At 47.3% G+C, this 23,236-nt stretch overlaps 1 protein-coding gene across 1 annotated transcript in view; it reads right to left on the bottom strand.

Annotated features, from left to right (window-relative positions):
• The window catches only part of LOC120992025 (zinc finger protein 850-like), a 205,453-nt gene that overhangs the window by 88,650 nt on the left and 93,567 nt on the right, over nucleotides 1–23,236 (bottom strand). Inside the window, exon 4 of the mRNA XM_040420788.1 lies at nucleotides 12,019–12,024. Coding sequence (XP_040276722.1) covers nucleotides 12,019–12,024 — 6 coding nt within the window. The remainder of the gene's footprint in view (nucleotides 1–12,018; nucleotides 12,025–23,236) is intronic.

The raw sequence follows: 23,236 nt of genomic DNA, 5'->3' as shown, positions 1-23,236 counted from the left end.
CTGATCACTCCCCTGTCATTGATCACCCCCCTGTCATTGATCACCCCCCTGTAAGGCTGCATTCAGATGTCCGTATGTTTTTTTTTACGGATCCACGGATACATGGATCGGATCCGCAAAACACATACGGACATCTGAATGGAGCCTTACAGGGGGGTGATCACCCCATATAGACTCCCTGATCACTCCCCTGTCATTGATCACCCCCCTGTCATTGATCACCCCCCTGTAAGGCTCCATTCAGACGTCCGTATGTTTTTTACGGATCCACGGATACATGGATCGGATCCGCAAAACACATACGGACATCTGAATGGAGCCTTATAGGGGGGTGATCAATGACAGGGGGGTGATCACCCCATATAGACTCCCTTATCACCCCCCTGTCATTGATCACCCCCCTGTAAGGCTGCATTCAGATGTCCGTATGTTTTTTACGGATCCACGGATACATGGATCGGATCCGCAAAACACATACGGACATCTGAATGGAGCCTTATAGGGGGGTGATCAATGACAGGGGTGTGATCACCCCATATACACTCCCTGATCACCCCCATGTCATTGATCACCCCCCTGTAAGGCTCCATTCAGACATTTTTTTGGCCCAAGTTAGCGGAAATATTATTTTTTTTTCTTACAAAGTCATATTCCACTAACTTGTGTAAAAAAATAAAATCTCACATGAACTCACCATACCCCTCACGGAATCCAAATGCGTAAAATTTTTTAGACATTTATATTCCAGACTTCTTCTCACGCTTTAGGGCCCCTAGAATGCCAGGGCAGTATAAATACCCCACATGTGACCCCATTTCGGAAAGAAGACACCCCAAGGTATTCCGTGAGGGGCATATTGAGTCCATGAAAGATTGAAATTTTTGTCCCAAGTTAGCGGAAAGGGAGACTTTGTGAGAAAAAAATAAATAAATATCAATTTCCGCTAAATTGTGCCAAAAAAATAATAATTCGATGAACTCGCCATGCCCCTCATTGAATACCTTGGGGTGTCTTCTTTCCAAAATGGGGTCACATGTGGGGTATTTATACTGCCCTGGCATTTTAGGGGCCCTAAAGCGTGAGAAGAAGTCTGGGATCCAAATGTCTAAAAATGCCCTCATAAAAGGAATGTGGGCCCCTTTGCGCATCTAGGCTGCAAAAAAGTGTCACACATGTGGTATCGCCGTACTCAGGAGAAGTTGGACAATGTGTTTTGGGGTGTCATTTTACATATACCCATGCTGGGTGAGATAAATATCTTGGTCAAATGCCAACTTTGTATAAAAAATGGGAAAAGTTGTCTTTTGCCGAGATATTTCTCTCCAGCATGAGTATATGTAAAAAGACACCCCAAAACACATTGCCCAACTTCTCCTGAATACGGCGATACCACATGTGTGACACTTTTTTGCATCCTAGGTGGGCAAAGGGGCCCACATTCCAAAGAGCACCTTTAGGATTTCACAGGTCATTTACCTACTTACCACACATTAGGGCCCCTAGAATGCCAGGGCAGTATAACTACCCCACAAGTGACCCCATTTTGGAAAGAAGACACCCCAAGGTATTCCGTGAGGGGCATGGCGAGTTCCTAGAATTTTTTATTTTTTGTCACAAGTTAGCGGAAAATTATGATTTTTTCTTTTCTTACAAAGTCTCATATTCCACTAACTTGTGACAAAAAATAAAAACTTCCATGAACTCACTATGCCCATCACGAAATACCTTGGGGTGTCTTCTTTCCAAAATGGGGTCACTTGTGGGGTAGTTATACTGTCCTAGCATTTTAGGGGCCCGAATGCGTGAGAAGTGGTTTGAAATCAAAATCTGTAAAAAATGGCCGGTGAAATCCGAAAGGTGCTCTTTGGAATGTGGGCCCCTTTGCCCACCTAGGCTCCAAAAAAGTGTCACACATCTAGTATCACCGTACTCAGGAGAAGTTGGGCAATGTGTTTTGGGGTGTCTTTTTACATATACCCATGCTGAGTGAGAGAAATATCTTGGCAAAAGACAACTTTTCCCATTTTTCTATACAAAGTTGGCATTTCACCCAGCATGGGTATATGTAAAATGACACCCCAAAACACATTGCCCAACTTCTCCTGAGTACGGCAATACCGGATGTGTGACACTTTTTTGCAGCCTAGGTGGGCAAAGGGGCCCACATTCCAAAGAGCACCTTTCGGATTTCACCGGCCATTTTTTACAGATTTTGATTTCAAACTACTTCTCACGCATTCGGGCCCCTAAAATGCCAGGGCAGTATAACTACCCCACAAGTGACCCCATTTTGGAAAGAAAACTCCCAAAAAATTGTGACTTCTCAGAGGACTCCTGGCGACGGTTATTTAAAGCAAACTCAGCAAGGGACAAAAAAGAATACCAATCCTCCTGATTCTCCGCCACAAAACAGCGCAGATATGTCTCCAGATTCTGATTGACGCGTTCGGTCTGACCATTCAACTGCGGGTGAAAAGCAAAAGAGAATGACAACCGAATCCCCAAGCGAGAACAGAAGGCCTTCCAGAATCTGGAAACAAATTGCGTGCCCCTATCAGAAACGATGTCTGAAGGAATGCCATGCAGTTTAACAATGTGATCAACAAACGCTTGGCCAACGTCTTAGCATTGGGTAACCCAGGAAAGGGAATGAAATGCGCCATTTTGCTAAAACGGTCCACTACCACCAGGATCACAGTCTTCCCCGGGGAACGAGGCAGGTTCGTAATGAAGTCCATGGACAGATACCTCCAAGGACGGGAAGGAATGGGTAACGGGAGGAGAGAACCCGATGGCCGTGAATGAGGGACCTTGGCACAAGCGCTGGTCTATCTCCCACATCGTAATTTCTCTCTGCAGAGGAGAGTTTCCTTGAGAAAAAGGCACACGGTCGCCCTTTGGCAGGAGAGGGACCCTGAGATACCGCACCCACACCCACCTCCGAAGCGTCCACCTCAACAATAAAAGGTAGAGAGACATCAGGTTGTACCAAAATAGGAGCGGAAGCAAAACACTCTTTGATACTAGAAAAGGCTTTAAGCGCATCTATCGACCACGAGGAAAAATCTACCCCCTTTTTAGTCATATCAGTGAGTGGCTTAACAACAGAGGAATAATTCAAAATGAACTTTCTGTAATAATTGGCAAAACCCAAAAACCGCACCAGCGCCTTCTGATTCTCAGGAAGCTCCCAATCAAGCACAGCGCGGACCTTCTCAGGGTTCATGTGTAACATCCCAGAGTATGTCACTAAAACTCTGTCACCCTGCTATATAATGTTAAAGTGTGAATGTGTTATCACCCTGTGTAATCTGGCATTGCATTGATATAATCTGGATTTACTGGGACTGTTTAATATGTATATGCTGTAATTCTTGATGTACACCAGCAGGTGGCAGCAGTATGTAGGCAGTCTACAGTTAGTTAGTTAACAGACCTAGACTGGAATAAACCATTCCAGGCTAGCTTCCCCCTATCTGAGGAGGGGTGGAATGTTCCCACATCCTACTTCAGAGGGAAAAAGGAAAGTTCTAGGAGTGTACCAGCCACCCCCTGTTGGGGTAGGCTGTGTGAATAGGAGCTCCCAGAAATAGGGACCCCAACCAGGGATCCAAGCCTCCCTGAGGCCCAAGATCAACCTTCCCAGGATGAGTCCCGTACCTCAGCTGGATGACCAAGAAAGCAGCCAACTTCAGAACTATCAGATCTCCAGGAAGAAACCACCATACCCTGCGAGCAGTCCTGTAAGTACAGATTCCAAAACAAGGAGAAGATAAGTACCTCCACAGCTAGTCAGGCCCAAACCAAGCAGACCTCAGACAGAGCAGAAGACAGATACCTGCCAGATTCTTAAAGGCGTATGTACTAGATGCAGAATAGATATATAAATTCCTGCCACATATTGCCAAAACCTGCTGGGATCCTAGACTATTGCTGTAAATTGTATGGATCTAAAGCTGCATATAATAACATCAAGTAAAGACAAGTTGGACCCTATTATCTGTGTGGAATTCCATCATTCCTCAGTTACTCCTATTGAAAGCACTCAATTTTGTTGCATGTGAGCCAGGATACAGGAGTCCAGCCGTACTACAGGTAGGAGACACCGTTGACACAATACAGAGACAATATCCCCCTCTGGCATTCCTAACCTAGTACGTGTGCTCATACCATCTTAAAGGGCCCTTCTATAGTACCTGCGCAAGCTGCAACTGGCGTCACAAACTTATTTACACCTAAATCTGACCCACTGCATAGCATGCCCACTGACCCAGTGTCCTGCTCATTGCACATGCGAAAACCAGAAGCGGAGAGAAGAAAACCAAGAAATTGAATCTCCGGAGCCGCAAACACACATTTTTCCAGTTTAGCGTACAATTTATTCTCCCGCAGAATCAGCAAGACCTGACGTAGGTGGTCCCGATGAGTCTTGAAATCAGGAGAAAAAATCTAAATGTCATCTAGATACACCAGTACAATTTCCCCATTAAATGATAAAAAAAATGCTGTTCACAAAATGTTGGAAGACAGCCGGAGCATTCATCAAACCAAAGGGCATAACCAAATTCTCTAAATGACCCTCAGGGGTATTGAAGGCCGTTTTCTATTCATCCCCTTCCCTGACCCTGACTGGGTTGTATGCCCCTCTCAAATCCAACTTAGAAAAAACTTTAGCCCCAACAATCTGGTTAAACAGATCCGGGATCAGAGGAAGCAGATATGGGTCATGAATTGTCACAAATTGTGATACGGTTCAGCTCCCTGAAATCCAAACAAGGTCTTAAAGAACCATCTTTTTTCTTAACAAAAAAAACCCAGCGGCAACAGGTGACTTCGAGGGTCGGATGTGTCCCTTTCTCAGGCTCTTAGAGATATAAGTACGCATAGCGATTCTTTCAGGTTGGGAGAGATTGTATAAACGTGATTTTGGCAGCTTGGCGCCTGGGATGAGATTAATAGGGCAGTCTCCTGGACACCACTTTCGGAAAACACATCCGAAAATTCAGAGAGAAAAGATGGTACAGTCTTGGTGAGGCAATTCTCTCTGCAAAACTCACTCCAACCATTTATTTGCCTTGCTTGCCAATCAATGGTGGGGTTATGTTTAGTGAGCCAGGGTAGCCCCAACACTAGAGGAGTAGGTAAACCGCTTAGGACGAAACACGACATATCCTCAACATGAGCATCACCCACAGTTAAACGGATATTGTGAACTATGCCCTTTAACGATCTTTGAGAAAGTTGAGCGGAATCGATAGCAAAAACAGGTATATCCTTTTCCAAAGTGCATACCTGGAAACCATGCGTTATTGCAAATTGATTATCAATGAGATTGACAGCTGCTCCACTATCTACAAAAATCTCACAAACAATGTTCTTGCTGCCTAGCGCCACCCTGGCAGGTAGGAGAAAACGGGAACTACAAGCAAACGGCAAACCTTCAATTTTCACATCAACCTTGCCAATAGTAGCCGATGGAAAGTTTTTAGAGTTTTTTTTTATTTTTGTTTTATTACCCTCAGAAAACTCCATGAATCTCCTAGAGGGGCAAACATTAGCCAAATGATTTATACCCCCACAACAGAAACAAACCCTCCTCTGAGAGCTGAATCCTCTACTATCAGAGGCAAGCAAACCTAGCTGCATGGCCTCCTCCTCAGAGGGGATTGAGAGAGACTGTCCTTGGACTGAATATGACAGGAAGGAGTAGTCTCCTCTCTCTCTCTAAGACGCCTGTCAATACGAACAGCTAGAGACATGGCAGATTCTAACAAGGCTGGTCTCTCATGAAAAGAAAATGCATCTTTCAATCTTTCCGAAAGACCATGGCAAAATTGACTTCGGAGTGCAGCATCATTCCAACCAGTATCAGCTGCCCATCTCCGAAATTCAGAACAATATATCTCTGTGGACTGTTTACCCTGCCATAAAAGACCCAGTTTAGATTCAGCCAGAGCAATACGATCCGGGTCATCATATATCTGCCCCAGGGCTACAAAAAATTCATCCACCGATCGGAGGGGCCGTGCCCCCACCGGCAGCGAAAAGGCCCGAGACTGAGCGTTATCCCTGAGCAGCGAGATGATGATCCCCACCATCTGCTCCTCATCACCAGAGGAATGGGGAAGTAGGCGAAAATGGAGTTTGCAAGCCTCTCTAAAACGAACAAAATTCTCACTATCTCCGGAGAACGTATCCGGAAGCAAGATCTTAGGCTCGGAACAAACTCCATGAACGCCAGCAGAACCGGTCACCTGAAACTGAGACACAGTTTTACGGAGATCTGCTACCTCCAGCGAAAGATCTTGCATGCGGTCAATCAAGGCTGAAAACGGATCCATGCTTAAGACGGTTAAGGCGGTTTATAATGTCACGGATAATGTTGCAGATAGCTGGAGCTTATAAATAAACATCCGACTGGCTTGATCCCAAACTAAGGAGCATATGGGTGAGCCCTATAAAACCTTAAGAGCTCTCCCTGACTGCTATGCCCATGCAAGGGTCTCAATGGTAGACACGATTGCATGCCCACATACCTAAGACTGTGTGACACCTGAAAACCCTATAATAGTGAGGGGACACGACCACCGGCTCCCTGCACTTAATACGGACGGAGTCAGGGTCACCTAGAATCAAGCCAGCAAGGAAACACAAATAAAGGAAAGGACTTATCTGAGCAAACAGCAGCAGCTTCCAGCAGTGAACACCTCATCCAGGAAGTAGTAAAAACCGCAAAGTGAAGCAGTATGGGAGGGAATATAAATGGAGACAATTAGTCTAAATGGGTTACACCTGGGAGAAGGAAATGAGATGAGAAAGTGAAGCCAAAACAAAGAACGTCATGCAAGAGGTAGAGAAGAACGTCTGCCAGACCTTCTCACAGGACTGGCGGTGACAGTACCCATCCCTCTACGGGTGGACTCCGGACACTCAGAGCCCACCTTCTCAGGATGAGACCTATGGAAAGCCCTGATGAGACGAGTGGCCTTAATGTCCACCACTGGGACCCACATCCTCTCCTCAGGACCATAACCCTCCCAATGAATGAGGTACTGGAGAGAACCGCGGATAATACGAGAATCCACAATCCTAGAGACCTGAAATTCAAGATTACCATCAACAACAATCGGAGGAGGAGGTAAAGAGGAGGGTACAGTGGGTTGGACATAAGGTTTTAATAGGGACCTGTGAAAAACATTATGGATCTTCCAAGTCTGAGGAAGATGAAGACGGAAGGCAACGGGATTGATGACGAACAAGATCTTGTAAGGCCCAATAAACTTAGGACCCAACTTCCAGGAGGGAACCTTCAGTCAGTTTGATATTCTTTGTAGACAACCACACCAGATCACCCACATTCAGGTCCGGACCAGGCACACGTCTCTTATCCGCCACACGCTTATATCTCTCACTCATCCTCTTCAGATTACCCTGAATCTTTTGCCAAATAAATGACAAAGACGAGGAAAATCTCTCCTCATCAGGTAAACCAGAAGATCCCTCTCCAGAGAATGTCCCAAACTGCGGATGAAACCCATATGCACCAAAAAATGGTGACTTATTAGAGGACTCCTGGCGACGGTTATTTAAAGCAAACTCAGCAAGGGACAAAAAAGAATACCAATCCTCCTGATTCTCCGCCACAAAACAGCGCAGATATGTCTCCAGATTCTGATTGACGCGTTCGGTCTGACCATGCGACTGCAGGTGAAAAGCAGAAGAGAACGACAACCGAATCCCCAAGCGAGAACAGAAGGCCTTCCAGAATCTGGAAACAAATTGCGTGCCCCTATCAAAAACGATGTCTGAAGGAATGCCATGCAGTTTAACAATGTGATCAACAAACGCTTGTGCCAACGTCTTAGCATTAGGTAACTCAGGAAAGGGAATCAAATGAGCCATTTTGCTAAAACGGTCCACTACCAGGATCACAGTCTTCCCCGAGGAACGAGGCAGGTTCGTAATGAAGTCCATGGACAGATGCGTCCAAGGACGGAAAGGAATGGGTAACGGCAGGAGAGAACCCGATGTCTGTGAATGAGGGACCTTGGCACGATCGCAGGTCTCGCAGGCTGACACAAACCCTCAACCGTCTTACGAAGAGCCGTCCACCAGAATCTCCGAGCAATGAGATCCACTGTGGCTCTACTCCCCGGGTGCCCAGCAAGGACAGTATCGTGGTGCTCCTTAAAAACCTTGTGTCGTAAAGCGAGACGCGCAAACAACCTCCCAGGAGGACAAAGATCAGGAGCCTCTGGCTGGGCTGCCTGAATCTCTGCCTCCAAATCAGGATAAAGAGCAGAGACGACCACCCCTTCAGCCAAAATGGGACCCGGGTCTTCAAAGTTCCCCTTTCCCGGGAAACAACGTGACAGGGCATCCGCCTTCACATTTTTAACCCCAGGGCGGAACGTGACAACAAAGTTATACCTAGAAAAGAACAAAGACCATCTGGCCTGTCTTGGGTTCAGACACTTGGCCGATTCCAAGTAGGCCAGATTCTTATGGTCGGTAAACACGGTAATAGGGTGTCTGGCTCCCTCTAACCAATGGCACCATTCCTCAAAAGCTAATTTGATGGCCAACAACTCCCTATCTCCTACATCGTAATTTCTCTCTGCAGAGGAGAGTTTCCTTGAGAAAAAGGCACACGGTCGCCATTTGGCAGGAGAGGGACCCTGAGATAAGACCGCACCCACACCCACCTCAGAAGTGTCCACCTCAACAATAAAAGGTAGAGAGACATCAGGTTGTACCAAAATGGGAGCGGAAGCAAAACTTGATACTTCTTTGATACTAGAAAAGGCTTTAAGCGCATCTACGACCACGAGGAAAAATCTACCCCCTTTTTAGTCATATCAGTGAGTGGCTTAACAACAGAGGAATAATTCAAAATGAATTTTCTGTAATAATTGGCAAAACCCAAAAACCGCATCAGCGCCTTCTGATTCTCAGGAAGCTCCCAATCAAGCACAGCGCGGACCTTCTCAGGGTACATGCGAAAACCAGAAGCGGAGAGAAGAAAACCAAGAAATTGAATCTCCGGAACCGCAAACACACATTTTTCCAGTTTAGCATACAATTCATTCTCCCACAGAATCAGCAAGACCTGATGTAGGTGGTCCCGATGAGTCTTGAAATCAGGAGAAAAAATCTAAATGTCATCTAGATACACCAGTACAAATTTCCCCATTAAATGATTTAAAAAAATGCTGTTCACAAAATGTTGGAAGACGGCCGGAGCATTCATCAAACCAAAGGGCATAACCAAATTCTCGAAATGACCCTCAGGGGTATTGAAGGCCGTTTTCCATTCGTCCCCTTCCCTGACCCTGACTAGGTTGTATGCCCCTCTCAAATCCAACTTAGAAAAACTTTAGCCCCAACAATCTGGTTAAACAGATCCGGGATCAGAGGAAGCGGATATGGGTCACGAATTGTGATACGGTTCAGCTCCCTGAAATCCAAACAAGGTCTTAAAGAAGCATCTTTTTTCATAACAAAAAAAAACCCGGCGGCAACAGGTGACTTCGAGGGTCAGATGTGTCCCTTTCTCAGGCTCTTAGAGATATAAGTACGCATAGCGACTCTTTCAGGTTGGGAGAGATTGTATAATCGTGATTTTGGCAGCTTGGCGCCTGGGTTGAGATTAATAGGGCAGTCTCCTGGACACCACTTTCGGAAAACACATCCGAAAATTCAGAGAGAAAAGATGGTACAGTCTTGGTAGAAATCTCTGAAAGAGACGCCGTGAGCCAATTCTCTCTTCAAAACTCACTCCAACCATTTATTTGCCTTGCTTGCCAATCAATGGTGGGGTTATGTTTAGTGAGCCAGGGTAGCCCCAACACTAGAGGAGTAGGTAAACCGCTTAGGACGAAACACGACATATCCTCAACATGAGCATCACCCACAGTTAAACGGATATTGTGAACTATGCCCTTTAACGATCTTTGAGAAAGTGGAGCGGAATCGATAGCAAAAACAGGTATATCCTTTTCCAAAGTGTATACCTGGAAACCATGCGTTATTGCAAATTGATTATCAATGAGATTGACAGCTGCTCCACTATCTACAAAAATCTCATAAACAATGTTCTTGCTGCCTAGCGCCACCCTGGCAGGTAGGAGAAAACGGGAACTACAAGCAAACGGCAAACCTTCAATTTCCGCATCAACCTTGCCAATAGTATCCAATGGAGTTTTTTATTTTTGTTTATTGTTTTATTACTCTTAGAAAACTCCATGAATCTCCTAGAGGGGCAAACTTTAGCCAAACGATTTATACCCCCACAACAGAAACAAACCCTCCTCTGAGAGCTGAATCCTCTACTATCAGAGGCAAGCGAACCCAGCTGCATGGCCTCCTCCTCAGAGGGAATTGAGAGAGACTGAGACCCCTGCGCAGTGAATGAGACAGCCCCACTGTCCTTGGGCTGAATATGACAGGAAGGAGTAGTCTCCTCTCTCTCTCTAAGACGCCTGTCAATACGAACAGCTAGTGACATGGCAGAGTCTAACGAGGCTGGTCTCTCATGAAAAGCAAATGCATCTTTCAATCTTTCCGAAAGACCATGGCAAAATTGACTTCGGAGTGCAGCATCATTCCAACCAGTATCAGCTGCCCATCTCCGAAATTCAGAACAATATATCTCTGCGGACTGTTTACCCTGGCATAAAAGACGCAGTTTAGATTCAGCCAGAGCAATATGATCCGGGTCATCATATATCTGCCCCAGGGCTACAAAAAATTAATCCACCGATCGGAGGGGCCGTGCCCCCACCGGCAGCGAAAAGGCCCAAGACTGAGCGTTATCCCTGAGCAGCGAGATGATGATCCCCACCCTCTGCTCTTCATCACCAGAGGAATGGGGAAGTAGGCGAAAATGGAGTTTGCAAGCCTCTCTAAAGCGAACAAAATTCTCACTACCCCCGGAGAACGTATCCGGAAGCGAGATCTTAGGCTCGGAACAAACTCCGTGAACGCCAGCAGAACCGGTCACCTGAAACTGAGACACAGTTTTACGGAGATCTGCTACATCCAGCGAAAGACCTTGCATGCGGTCAATCAAGGCTGAAAACGGATCCATGCTTAAGACGGTTAAGGCGGTTTATAATGTCACGGATGATGTTGCAGATAGCTGGAACTTATAAATAAACATCCGACTGGCTTGATCCCAAACTAAGGAGCATATGGGTCCTATAAAACCTTAAGAGCTCTCCCTGACTGCTATGCCCATGCAAGGGTCTCAATGGTAGACGATTCCATGCTCACGTACCTAAGACTGTGTGACACCTGAAAACCCTATAATAGGGAGGGGACACGACCACTGACTCCCTGCACTTAATACGGACGGAGTCAGGGTCACCTAGAATCAAGCCAGAAAGGAAACACAAATAAAGGAAAGGACTTATCTGAGCAAACAGCAGCAGCCTCCAGCAGTGAACACCTCATCCAGGAAGTAATATAAACCGCAAAGTGAAGCAGTATGGGAGGGAATATAAATGGATATAAATGAGTCTAAATGGGTGACACCTGGGAGAAGGAAAGGAGATGAGAAAGTGAGAACAAAACAAAGAACATCATGCAAGAGGTAGAGAAGAACGTCTGCCAGACCTTCTCACAGAACTGGCGATGACACTCCTCCTCCTCCACCTCGTCATCCTCCAGAACTGTGCCCTGGCTGGACAATTGTGTACCTGGCGTTTGTGGGTGCAGGAACCCACCATCGGAGCTACTTGGGAATGACTGTCCGGAAACCCTACGAAATGACCCCTCTTCCTCCTCCTCCTCCTGTGCCACATCCTCTTCCATCATCGCCAGCAGCGTTTTTTCAAGGAGGCATAGAAGTGGGATAGTTACGCTGAGAACGGCGTTATCGGCACTGGCCATGTTGGTGGAGTACTCGAAACAGCGCAACAAGTAACACAGGTCTCGCATAGAGGCCCAGTCATTGGTGGTGAAGTGGTGCTGTTCCACAGAGCGACTCACCCGTGCGTGCTGCAGCTGAAACTCCACTATTGCCTGCTGCTGCTCGCACAGTCTGGCCAGCATGTGCAAGGTGGAGTTCCACCTTGTGGGCACGTCGCATATGAGGCGGTGAGCGGGAAGGCCGAAGTTACGCTGCAGCGCTGACAGGCGAGCAGTAGCAGGGTGAGAACGCCGAAAGCGCGCACAAACAGCCCGCACTTTATGCAGCAGCTCTGACATATTGGGGTCATTTTTAAGGAATCTCTGCACCACCAAATTCAGTACATGCGCCAGTTAAGGGATGTGCGTCAAACCGGCTAGTCCCAGAGCTGCTACGAGATTTCGGCCATTATCGCACACCACCAGGCCGGACTTGAGGCTCACTGGCACAAACCACTCATCGGTCTGTTGTTCAAGGCCCATCCACAGCTCCTGCGCGGTGTGGGGTTTGTCCCCCAAACAGATAAGTTTTAAAACTGCCTGCTGTCGTTTACCCCTGGCTGTGCTGAAGGTGTTACGCTGACCGGATGAGGAGCTGGTAGAGGATGAGGAAGCAGAGTAGGAGGAGGAAGCAACAGGAGGCAAACTGAAGCGCCCTGCAATCCTCGGTGGTGGAAGGACATGCACCAAACTGCTATCCCCCTCAGGCCCAGCCGCCACTGCATTTACCCAGTGTGCTGTTATGGAGATATAATGTCCCTGACTGTGCTTGCTGATCCACGTATCTGTAGTAAGGTGCACCTTGCCACAGATGGCGTTGCGCAGTGCACACCTGATTTTGTCCCTTACTTTGTTGTGCAGGGAAGGGATGGCTCGCCTGGAAAATTAGTGGCGGCTGGGCACGACGTACTGTGGGACAGCCACCGCCATAAGGCCTTTAAAACTCTCCATCTCCACGAGACGGAATGACAGCATTTTAAAGGCCAGTAATTTAGAAATGCTGGCATTCAGGGCTAGGGATCGCGGGTGGGTAGGGAGATACTTCCTCTTCCTCTCCAGTGTTTGGGAGATAGATTGCTGAATGCTTCAGTGGGACATTATGGAGATGCTGAGGCCGAGACTGCAGCAGAAGAGGAAGCAGGAGGAGCCAGAGACCTTTCTTGGTTTTTGAGGTGTCTACTCCACTGCAGCTCGTGCTTTGCACTTAAATGCCTGGTCATGCAGGTTGTGCTCAGGTTGAGAACATTTATGCCTCGCTTCAGGCTCTGATTGCACAGCGTGCAAACCACTCGTGTCTTGTCATCAGCACTGAAGAACTGCCACGCCAGGGAACTCCTTGGAGCTGGCTTTGGGGTGCTCGGTTCCTTGCTGCGGTGGGCAGTAGCAGGCGTACAGTCTAGAGGACGGCCGCTCTGCTTTTTCACCCTGCTCCCTCTTCTGCTGTGCTGGTGGCTCTGTGCGACCACTGCTTCTTCCCCTGAACTACACAGGTCACTCGCATGACCTTGATTCCATGTGGGGTCGAGGACCTCATCGTCCTCCATATCATCTTCCACACAGTCTTCACCCCTGCCCTCCTTGTCAGTCTGCACACTTTCGAAAGCCCCAGCAGTTAGCACCTGTGTTTCGTCATCATCCGAGACGTGCTGCGATGGTCCTCCCATGTACTCATCTTGAAACATAAGTGGTTGGGCATCGGTGCACTCAATCTCTTCCACTTCTGGGGCAGCGATAGATGGATGGCCCTGGGAAACCCTGCTAACAGAGTCATCAAAACGCAGAAGAGACTGCTGCATGACTTGGGGCTCAGACTGCTTGGCTGATTTGCAAGGGGGTGAGGTGAAAGACTGATGGACATCGGCTGCAGGTGCCAACTCTGATCTTTCAGCAGAATACTGGATGGGAGACAATGTGAAGGAACTGGAGGCACTGTCAGCAACCCAATCTACTATCGCCTGTACTTGTTCTGACCTCACCATTCGTAGAGCAGAATTAGGCCCGACCAAATACTGCTGCAGGTTCTGTCGCCTACTCGCACCTGAGGAAGGGGTTTCACTTGTGCGTGTAGCTGGCACAGATCGACCACGTCCTCTCCCTGCAACAGGAGCTCCACAAGCAGCACCACGACCTGGGCCACGTCCCTTATTTGACGCTCTCCTCATATTTCTCAAATTTAGGATCTTGCCCTAAATGTTTTTTTTTTTAATAGCAGAATAGAACAACAGTATCTAATTGGTGTATCTCACACGTACAGATGTAGACTAGGCCGCAATTTAAGATTTCTTCCCAAAATGGGTGTTTTTCTAATAGCAGAATAGAACAACAGTATCTAAATGGTGTATCTCACACGTACAGATGCAGAGTAGGCCGCAATTTAAGATTTTTTCCCAAAATGGGCATTTTTCTAATAGCAGAATAGAACAACAGTATCTAAATGGTGCATCTCACAATGACATATGTAGCAAAGGCTGCAAAATAAACTTTTTTGCCCAAAACGGGTGTTTGTTTAATAACTGAATATGACAGCAGTATATAACCCTGGAATTTCACACGTGCAGATGCTGCAAGGCCAGAAAAATTGTGTATTTTGGCAAAAAAGTGTGTTTTTAAAAACCCAGAAAATGATGGCTGTATTTCTAGCTTAAATTGCACACTGACTAATCCAGATGTTGGATATTGCCCAAAAAAATTGTTTTTTTTTACTAACTGAATATAAAAGCTGTATATAACCCTTGAATTTCACACGTGCTGATGCTGCAAGGGATGTAAAATAGTGTATTTTGTAAAAAAAAAGTGTGTTTTTAAAAACCTAGAAAAATATAGTTGTATTTCTAGCTTAAATTGCACACTGACTAATCCTGTAAATGCACCAGATGTTGGATTTTGCCAAAAAAGGGTGTTTTTTTTAAAACCAGATTATTAGTGCAGTATTTCAAGCTTGGATTTGAATGTCACAAAAGCTCAGATGCTGAGCTGGTGCACGAAGATTGCAAAAAATGGCCGCCACCCACCACCTAACTAACATACGGATAAAAGTTATTTTTTTCTGCCACTGGGCTCAGGGCAGGTAAAAAGATTGTGCCCTGCACCCACACAACTTAATCTATGTCGATCGCTGAGTTAGATTGGAGTTCTGATCACAGATTCAGTCCTATCCTCTCCCTACACTAGTAACAGCAGAGTGACGTGCAGCGCTATGCGACTCCAGCTTATATAGAGGCTGGGTCACATGCTGCACTGGCCAATCACAGCCATGCCATTAGTAGGCATGGCTGTGATGGCCTCTAAGGTCAGACAGTTAAACGCTTGTTGATTGGCTGCTCTGCAGGCTTTCATAAAGTGCTAAGAAATCGCCGAACACCGAACTCAAACTTTTACTGAAATGTTCGGGTTCGGGTCCGGGGTCCAAAAATCCTAAAGTTCGGTACGAACCCGAACTTTACAGTTCGGGTTCGCTCAACCCTAGTCATGGGTCAAAGTTCTTCACAATGTAAAAGAATATAGCGGGCGCGAATATCTCCATATGTTCGGCGAATCGCGAAAACGCAAAGTTCGCTGCGAAACAACCGCCGGGCGAAACGCAAGGCCATCTCGAGTCCTGAGGATGGCAATACAGTTATAGCTAACAGGCAGGCAGGACATTCGGGGCCTGGGACAAAACATCAGGGGCCCGGGCCCCGAATGTTTTGACCTAGCAATGCCTCTGACTCCCAGCATTTTTTCAGTTCTGTAGGAAAGAAATCCTAAAATGCTTTCTCCATACAAGGATCATCCCTCACATGTCACATGACCACAATTACAGCTCCTCCTCCTTCTTATCTCTGTTCTACAGCTGAACCCGCCCCTTCACTGATCACATGATGGTGACATCATCACAGGTCCTACACCACCTCCTCTCCCCACTGCTGAACCCCGCCCCCTCCACTGATCACATGATGGTGACATCATCACAGGTCCTTCACCACCGCTTCTTACCACTGCTGAGCCCCGCCCCCCCGCACTGATCACATGATAGTGATGTCACCCCAGGTCCTTTTCCAACTCTTCGCCTCTCTACTGCTGAACCCCACCCCTGCACTGAGCACATGACGTGATGTCACCCCCAGATACTTCACCCTGTCTTCTACTCTCTGCTGCTAAGCCCCGCCCCCTATTGATCACATGACAGTGGCGTCACCCCAGGTCCTTCACCACCTCCTCCCCCTCCACTGATCACATGACAGTGACGTCACCCCAGGTCCTTCACCACCTCCTCCCCCTCCACTGATCACATGACAGTGACATCACCCCAGGTCCTTCACCACCTCCTCCCCTCCACTGATCACATGACAGTGACGTCACCCCAGGTCCTTCACCACCTCCTCCTCTTTCACTGATCACATGACAGTGACGTCACCCCAGGTCCTTCACCACCACCTCCCCCTCCACTGATCACATGACAGTGACGTCACCCCAGGTCCTTCAGCTCTGGCAGTGCAGCAGATACTGGGCAGGTCCTGGTCGGTAGTCACTGCTGAGCCCCGCCCCCTGCACTGATCACATGACGGTGACGTCACCGCAGGTCCTTCAGCTCCGGCAGTGCAGCAGATACTGGGCAGGTCCTGGTCGGTAGTCAGGGCTCTTGTTCTCTCTGGTATCAGCCATTCCTCCAGCCTGCAGGTAAGATGAGCTGTGAGGAGACAGTGTGGTGGAGAGCTCAGACATGTCACCTCTGGAGATTCTCCTCCATTACACACAAGGAATCCTTCTCCGCTCCTCAGCTTAGTATGATGGGGGAGGAGTAGTGGGGATAGTGAGGGTTGTCATCATTCGCTGGCCCCTGACTGTCCTGGTGAGGGGCCCCTGCCTCCAGGAGGAGAATGAATGGAGCGGGGGCCCGGCCTGAGCTCAGCTCTCTCCAGTCTCTTCTCTAGGAGTTCTGGACACAGCTGAGCACAGCCCAGAGGTGGGACCTGCATCTATCAGACATTTATCTCCTGTGGAGCCACCAGAGATCTCCATGTTGGGGCCCCTGGAATCCATGTGGTGGGGGCCCTGAGAAGCGGGGCCCCTCCAGGCTCAGGAAGTGCGGTTCTGGAGGTGACATCTGGTCTTGTCCCCTGGATGATTTCCTCTCCTCTTCTCATAAAGGCGCCTGCAGTACTAGAAGCCTCCAGCTCCTCCAGTTCTCTCCTCTTCTCCTGAACGACCACCAAGGATGGACAGGAAGGAGATCAGAAGAAGAATATTAGACCTCACCTTGGAGATCATCTCCCTGCTGAGCGGAGAGGTAAACTTTTCTAGATTTCTCTCCTCTTTATTGTATTCTGTAACAAGTCAGACATCGGGAAGGAGAATCCATCATAGGAAGTGATAGGAAGAGTCCAGGGTCCTGGAGAACGGCCTCCAGACCTTCCAAGTGACGGTGAACCTGAAGATCAGCCCCCAGTATGGTGAGCGATGTGTCATGTGACCAGGGACCAATAGTCATGTTGTAGGAGCCATGAGGAGGTAAGTAGGCACGTTGTACCAGGAGGAGAGGGCCGGAGGAGAGCACATGGCCCCTGAAGGGTTTATTTCCTAAGTGTCTCTCTCCATCCACAGGAGTACACAATAGTGAAGAAGAAATCGGGGGACTGTGTGACTCCCATCATCCATCTCCAGGAGTCAGGAGGGCGGAGCAGGACCCCTCCCCCCATCACAGAGTCTCCCCCTCACCCCCTGATACATGAGCAGAAGATCCTAGAGCTCACCCACAAGATGATGGAGCTGCTGACTGGAGAGGTGACACTGCTGGGAATGCTGGGAAATTCTCCAGTAACAGCACTGGAGGGGTCTGGGTGATGACGGTGTCATTGTGTTGTCAGGTTCCTATAAGGTGTCAGGACGTCACTGTCTATTTCTCCATGGAGGAGTGGGAGTATATAGAAGGACACAAGGACCTGTACAAGGAGGCCATGATGGAGGAGCACCAGCCTCTTATATCACAGGGTAAGAGCCGTCATGTGCAGTGTATACACATGTGTGCAGTGACATGTAATGGAGGAGCACCAGCCTCTTATATCACAAGGTAAGAGCCGTCATGTGCAGTGTATACACGTGTGTGCAGTGACATGTAATGGAGGAGCACCAGCCTCTTATATCACAGGGTAAGAGCCGTCATGTGCAGTGTATACACGTGTGTGCAGTGACATGTAATGGAGGAGCACCAGCCTCTTATATCACAAGGTAAGAGCCGTCATGTGCAGTGTATACACGTGTGTGCAGTGACATGTAATGGAGGAGCACCAGCCTCTTATATCACAAGGTAAGAGCCATCATGTGCAGTGTGTACACGTGTGTGCAGTGACATGTAATGGAGGAGCACCAGCCTCTTATATCACAAGGTAAGAGCCGTCATGTGCAGTGTATACACGTGTGTGCAGTGACATGTAATGGAGGAGCACCAGCCTCTTATATCACAAGGTAAGAGCCGTCATGTGCAGTGTGTACACGTGTGTGCAGTGATATGTAATGGAGGAGCACCAGCCTCTTATATCACAAGGTAAGAGCCGTCATGTGCAGTGTATACACGTGTGTGCAGTGATATGTAATGGAGGAGCACCAGCCTCTTATATCACAAGGTAAGAGCCGTCATGTGCAGTGTATACACGTGTGTGCAGTGACATGTAATGGAGGAGCACCAGCTTCTTATATCACAAGGTAAGAGCCGTCATGTGCAGTATATACACGTGTGTACAGTGACATGTAATGGAGGAGCACCAGCCTCTTATATCACAAGGTAAGAGCCGGCATGTGCAGTGTGTGCAGTGACATGTAATGGAGGACACCAGCCTCTTATATCACAAGGTAAGACCCGTCATGTGCAGTGTATACACGTGTGTGCAGTGACATGTAATGGAGGAGCACCAGCCTCTTATATCACAAGGTAAGAGCCGTCATGTGCAGTGTATACACGTGTGTGCAGTGACATGTAATGGAGGAGCACCAGCCTCTTATATCACAGGGTAAGAGCCGTCATGTGCAGTGTATACACGTGTGTGCAGTGACATGTAATGGAGGAGCACCAGCCTCTTATATCACAGGGTAAGAGCCGTCATGTGTAGTGTATACACGTGTGCAGTGACATGTAATGGAGGAGCACCAGCCTCTTATATCACAAGGTAAGAGCCGTCATGTGCAGTGTGTACACGTGTGTGCAGTGACATGTAATGGAGGAGCACCAGCCTCTTATATAACACAGTAAGAGTTGTCATGTGCAGTGTATACACGTGTGTGCAGTGACATGTAATGGAGGAGCACCAGCCTCTTATATCACAAGGTAAGAGCCGTCATGTGCAGTGTATACACGTGTGTGCAGTGACATGTAATGGAGGAGCACCAGCCTCTTATATCACAGGGTAAGAGCCGTCATGTGCAGAGTATACACGTGTGCAGTGACATGTAATGGAGGAGCACCAGCCTCTTATATCACAAGGTAAGACCCGTCATGTGCAGTGTATACACGTGTGTGCAGTGACATGTAATGGAGGTGCACCAGCCTCTTATATCACAAGGTAAGACCTGTCATGTGCAGTGTATACACGTGTGTGCAGTGACATGTAATGGAGGAGAACCAGCCTCTTATATCACAAGGTAAGAGCCGTCATGTGCAGTGTATACACGTGTGTGCAGTGACATGTAATGGAGTTGCACCAGCCTCTTATATCACAGGGTAAGAGCCGTCATGTGCAGTGTATACACGTGTGTGCAGTGACATGTAATGGAGGAGCACCAGCCTCTTATATCACAAGGTAAGAGCTGTCATTTGCAGTGTATACACGTGTGTGCAGTGACATGTAATGGAGGAGCACCAGCCTCTTATATCACAAGGTAAGAGCCGTCATGTGCAGTGTATACACGTGTGTGCAGTGACATGTAATGGAGGAGCACCAGCCTCTTATATTACAAGGTAAGAGCCGTCATGTGCAGTGTGTACACGTGTGTGCAGTGATATGTAATGGAGGAGCACCAGCCTCTTATATCACAAGGTAAGAGCCGTCATGTGCAGTGTATACACGTGTGTGCAGTGATATGTAATGGAGGAGCACCAGCCTCTTATATCACAAGGTAAGAGCCGTCATGTGCAGTGTATACACGTGTGTGCAGTGACATGTAATGGAGGAGCACCAGCTTCTTATATCACAAGGTAAGAGCCGTCATGTGCAGTATATACACGTGTGTGCAGTGACATGTAATGGAGGAGCACCAGCCTCTTATATCACAAGGTAAGAGCCGTCATGTGCAGTGTGTGCAGTGACATGTAATGGAGGACACCAGCCTCTTATATCACAAGGTAAGACCCGTCATGGGCAGTGTATACACGTGTGTGCAGTGACATGTAATGGAGGAGCACCAGCCTCTTATATCACAAGGTAAGAGCCGTCATGTGCAGTGTATACACGTGTGTGCAGTGACATGTAATGCAGGAGCACCAGCCTCTTATATCACAGGGTAAGAGCCGTCATGTGCAGTGTATACACGTGTGTGCAGTGACATGTAATGGAGGAGCACCAGCCTCTTATATCACAAGGTAAGAGCCGTCATGTGCAGTGTATACACGTGTGTGCAGTGACATGTAATGGAGGAGCACCAGCCTCTTATATCACAAGGTAAGAGCCGTCATGTGCAGTGTGTACACGTGTGTGCAGTGACATGTAATGGAGGAGCACCAGCCTCTTATATCACAAGGTAAGAGCCGTCATGTGCAGTGTGTACATGTGTGTGCAGTGACATGTAATGGAGGAGCACCAGCCTCTTATATCACAAGGTAAGAGCCGTCATGTGCAGTGTATACACGTGTATGCAGTGACATGTAATGGAGGAGCACCAGCCTCTTATATCACAAGGTAAGACCCGTCATGTGCAGTGTATACACGTGTGTGCAGTGACATGTAATGGAGGAGCACCAGCCTCTTATATCACAAGGTAAGAGCCATCATGTGCAGTGTATACACGTGTGTGCAGTGACATGTAATGGAGGAGCACCAGCCTCTTATATCACAAGGTAAGACCCGTCATGTGCAGTGTATACACGTGTGTGCAGTGACATGTAATGGAGGTGCACCAGCCTCTTATATCACAAGGTAAGACCTGTCATGTGCAGTGTATACACGTGTGTGCAGTGACATGTAATGGAGGAGAACCAGCCTCTTATATCACAAGGTAAGAGCCGTCATGTGCAGTGTATACACGTGTGTGCAGTGACATGTAATGGAGGAGCACCAGCCTCTTATATCACAAGGTAAGAGCCGTCATGTACAGTGTATACACGTGTGTGCAGTGACATGTAATGGAGTTGCACCAGCCTCTTATATCACAGGGTAAGAGCCGTCATGTGCAGTGTATACACGTGTGTGCAGTGACATGTAATGGAGGAGCACCAGCCTCTTATATCACAAGGTAAGAGCTGTCATTTGCAGTGTATACACGTGTGTGCAGTGACATGTAATGGAGGAGCACCAGCCTCTTATATCACAAGGTAAGAGCCGTCGTGTGCAGTGACATGTAATGGAGGAGCACCAGCCTCTTATATCACAAGGTAAGAGCCGTCATGTGCAGTGTATACACGTGTGTGCAGTGACATGTAATGGAGGAGCACCAGCCTCTTATATCACAAGGTAAGAGCCGTCATGTGCAGTGTATACACGTGTGTGCAGTGACATGTAATGGAGGAGCTCCACAGTTTCTTCTCACATTACATTAGAGGCTACGTGTTCTTTATATGTCAGTCATATCCATAGGGCTCCAGTCACATGATGAGAGCGTGTCCTTCTGGCCTCCATCGGGCCGGTATAGTAGACTACACTGCTCTATCAGAGCACATTCAGGGTAGCGGGACAGTCACAGAAATGTCTGCAGCTGATCTGCTCTGTGTGAACTTGCTGGTAGATAACCAGTGACTGATCTGTGCTGCTCTTATAATCTGTCCAAAAAGGGGGGATATTAAGGTTCCACATATAGAAACAACAGGCAGGTTCTGCAGGGGCGGGGCTTACGATGCTCCATTGTGACCGAAAAGCCAAGCACTAAGTGGTATAGAGGTAGACAGACTTGTGTAGCTGTGCAGCAGATCTGTCCTCCAGCCCAAGCTCCTGTGATAAATGTGGAGCATCTCTAGATTTACTCTGTACGTTTTAAACAGGATTAGTAAATCTGCCCAGTTGTTTACCATATGGTTGCAGGGTGTCCAGACCACGAGGCAGCAAAGCAGCTCCAAACCATGATGTCCTACACCAGCTACACTCATGATGCCCCCTTTCACCAGCTACAAACTATGATGTTCCCTCCACCAGCCCCAAACCATTAGGCCCCACTTGATCAGCTCCAACCATGATGCTCCTTGTTTTATTCAAATGATGTCTAGTTGATGTTGAAAGGCAAAATGTGTTGGCAGAGAGCAGGCCTCGTTTCCAGACATGATCAGGCTTTTCAAATTTTTTTGTTTTGTAAAGTCATTATTTACTGTATGTAATAAAAGTCATGACCCGGTGTAAACCAGAATCCTGGACTTTGTCAGGAAGTTATAGAAGCTTTGTAAGGCTGGGATCACAAGTGGTGTTTTTTTCGGCAAAGTCAGGAATGGATTCTAACTGAATGAACACTTCTTCTTCCTGCTGGATCAACTTCCAGCCTAATTGGAATGTAATAAGTTTGTCTACTCTGGAGTTTGCAACAAAAAAAAAAATCAAAACAAATTTTCATTTTTATCTTAACAGAAAATCCCAGTAAGAAATGCGAAAATGTCATGTTACCACTAGATGAAGATATCCTGCAGCGCTCTTCAGGAGAAAACCTCATTACCCTTAATGTACATCCAGGACTTCACAGTACAGATCTGTCATATAATCCTCCTAATTATGAGGAACCTTCTCCTGACCAATCACAGATTGTTACCGCAAGTACAAGTCAGAAAAGGATTAAAAGGTTTCACTGTGGTAAAGAATCCACAAACAGCTCAGGACTTTCTACACCCCGAAGACGTCACAAAGGAGAGAAAATGTATTCATGTTCAGAATGTGGGAAATGTTTTATATATAAATCAGATCTTGTTATACATGAGAGAATACATACAGGAGAGAAACCATATTCATGTTCAGAATGTGGGAAACGTTTCACATGGAAATCAATTCTTGTTAAACATGAGAGAATTCACACAGGAGAGAAAGCATATACATGTTTAGAATGTGGGAAATGTTTTAGACAAAAATCACATCTTGTTAGACATGAGAGATGTCACACAGGAGAGAAGCCATATTCGTGTTCAGAATGTGGGAAATGTTTTACAATGAAATCAAATCTTGTTATA

The sequence above is a fragment of the Bufo bufo genome, chromosome 2 (assembly GCF_905171765.1).
Source record: "Bufo bufo chromosome 2, aBufBuf1.1, whole genome shotgun sequence".
Classification (NCBI taxonomy): Eukaryota; Metazoa; Chordata; class Amphibia; order Anura; family Bufonidae; genus Bufo; species Bufo bufo.
This window is presented reverse-complemented; position numbering and strand designations above follow the sequence as displayed.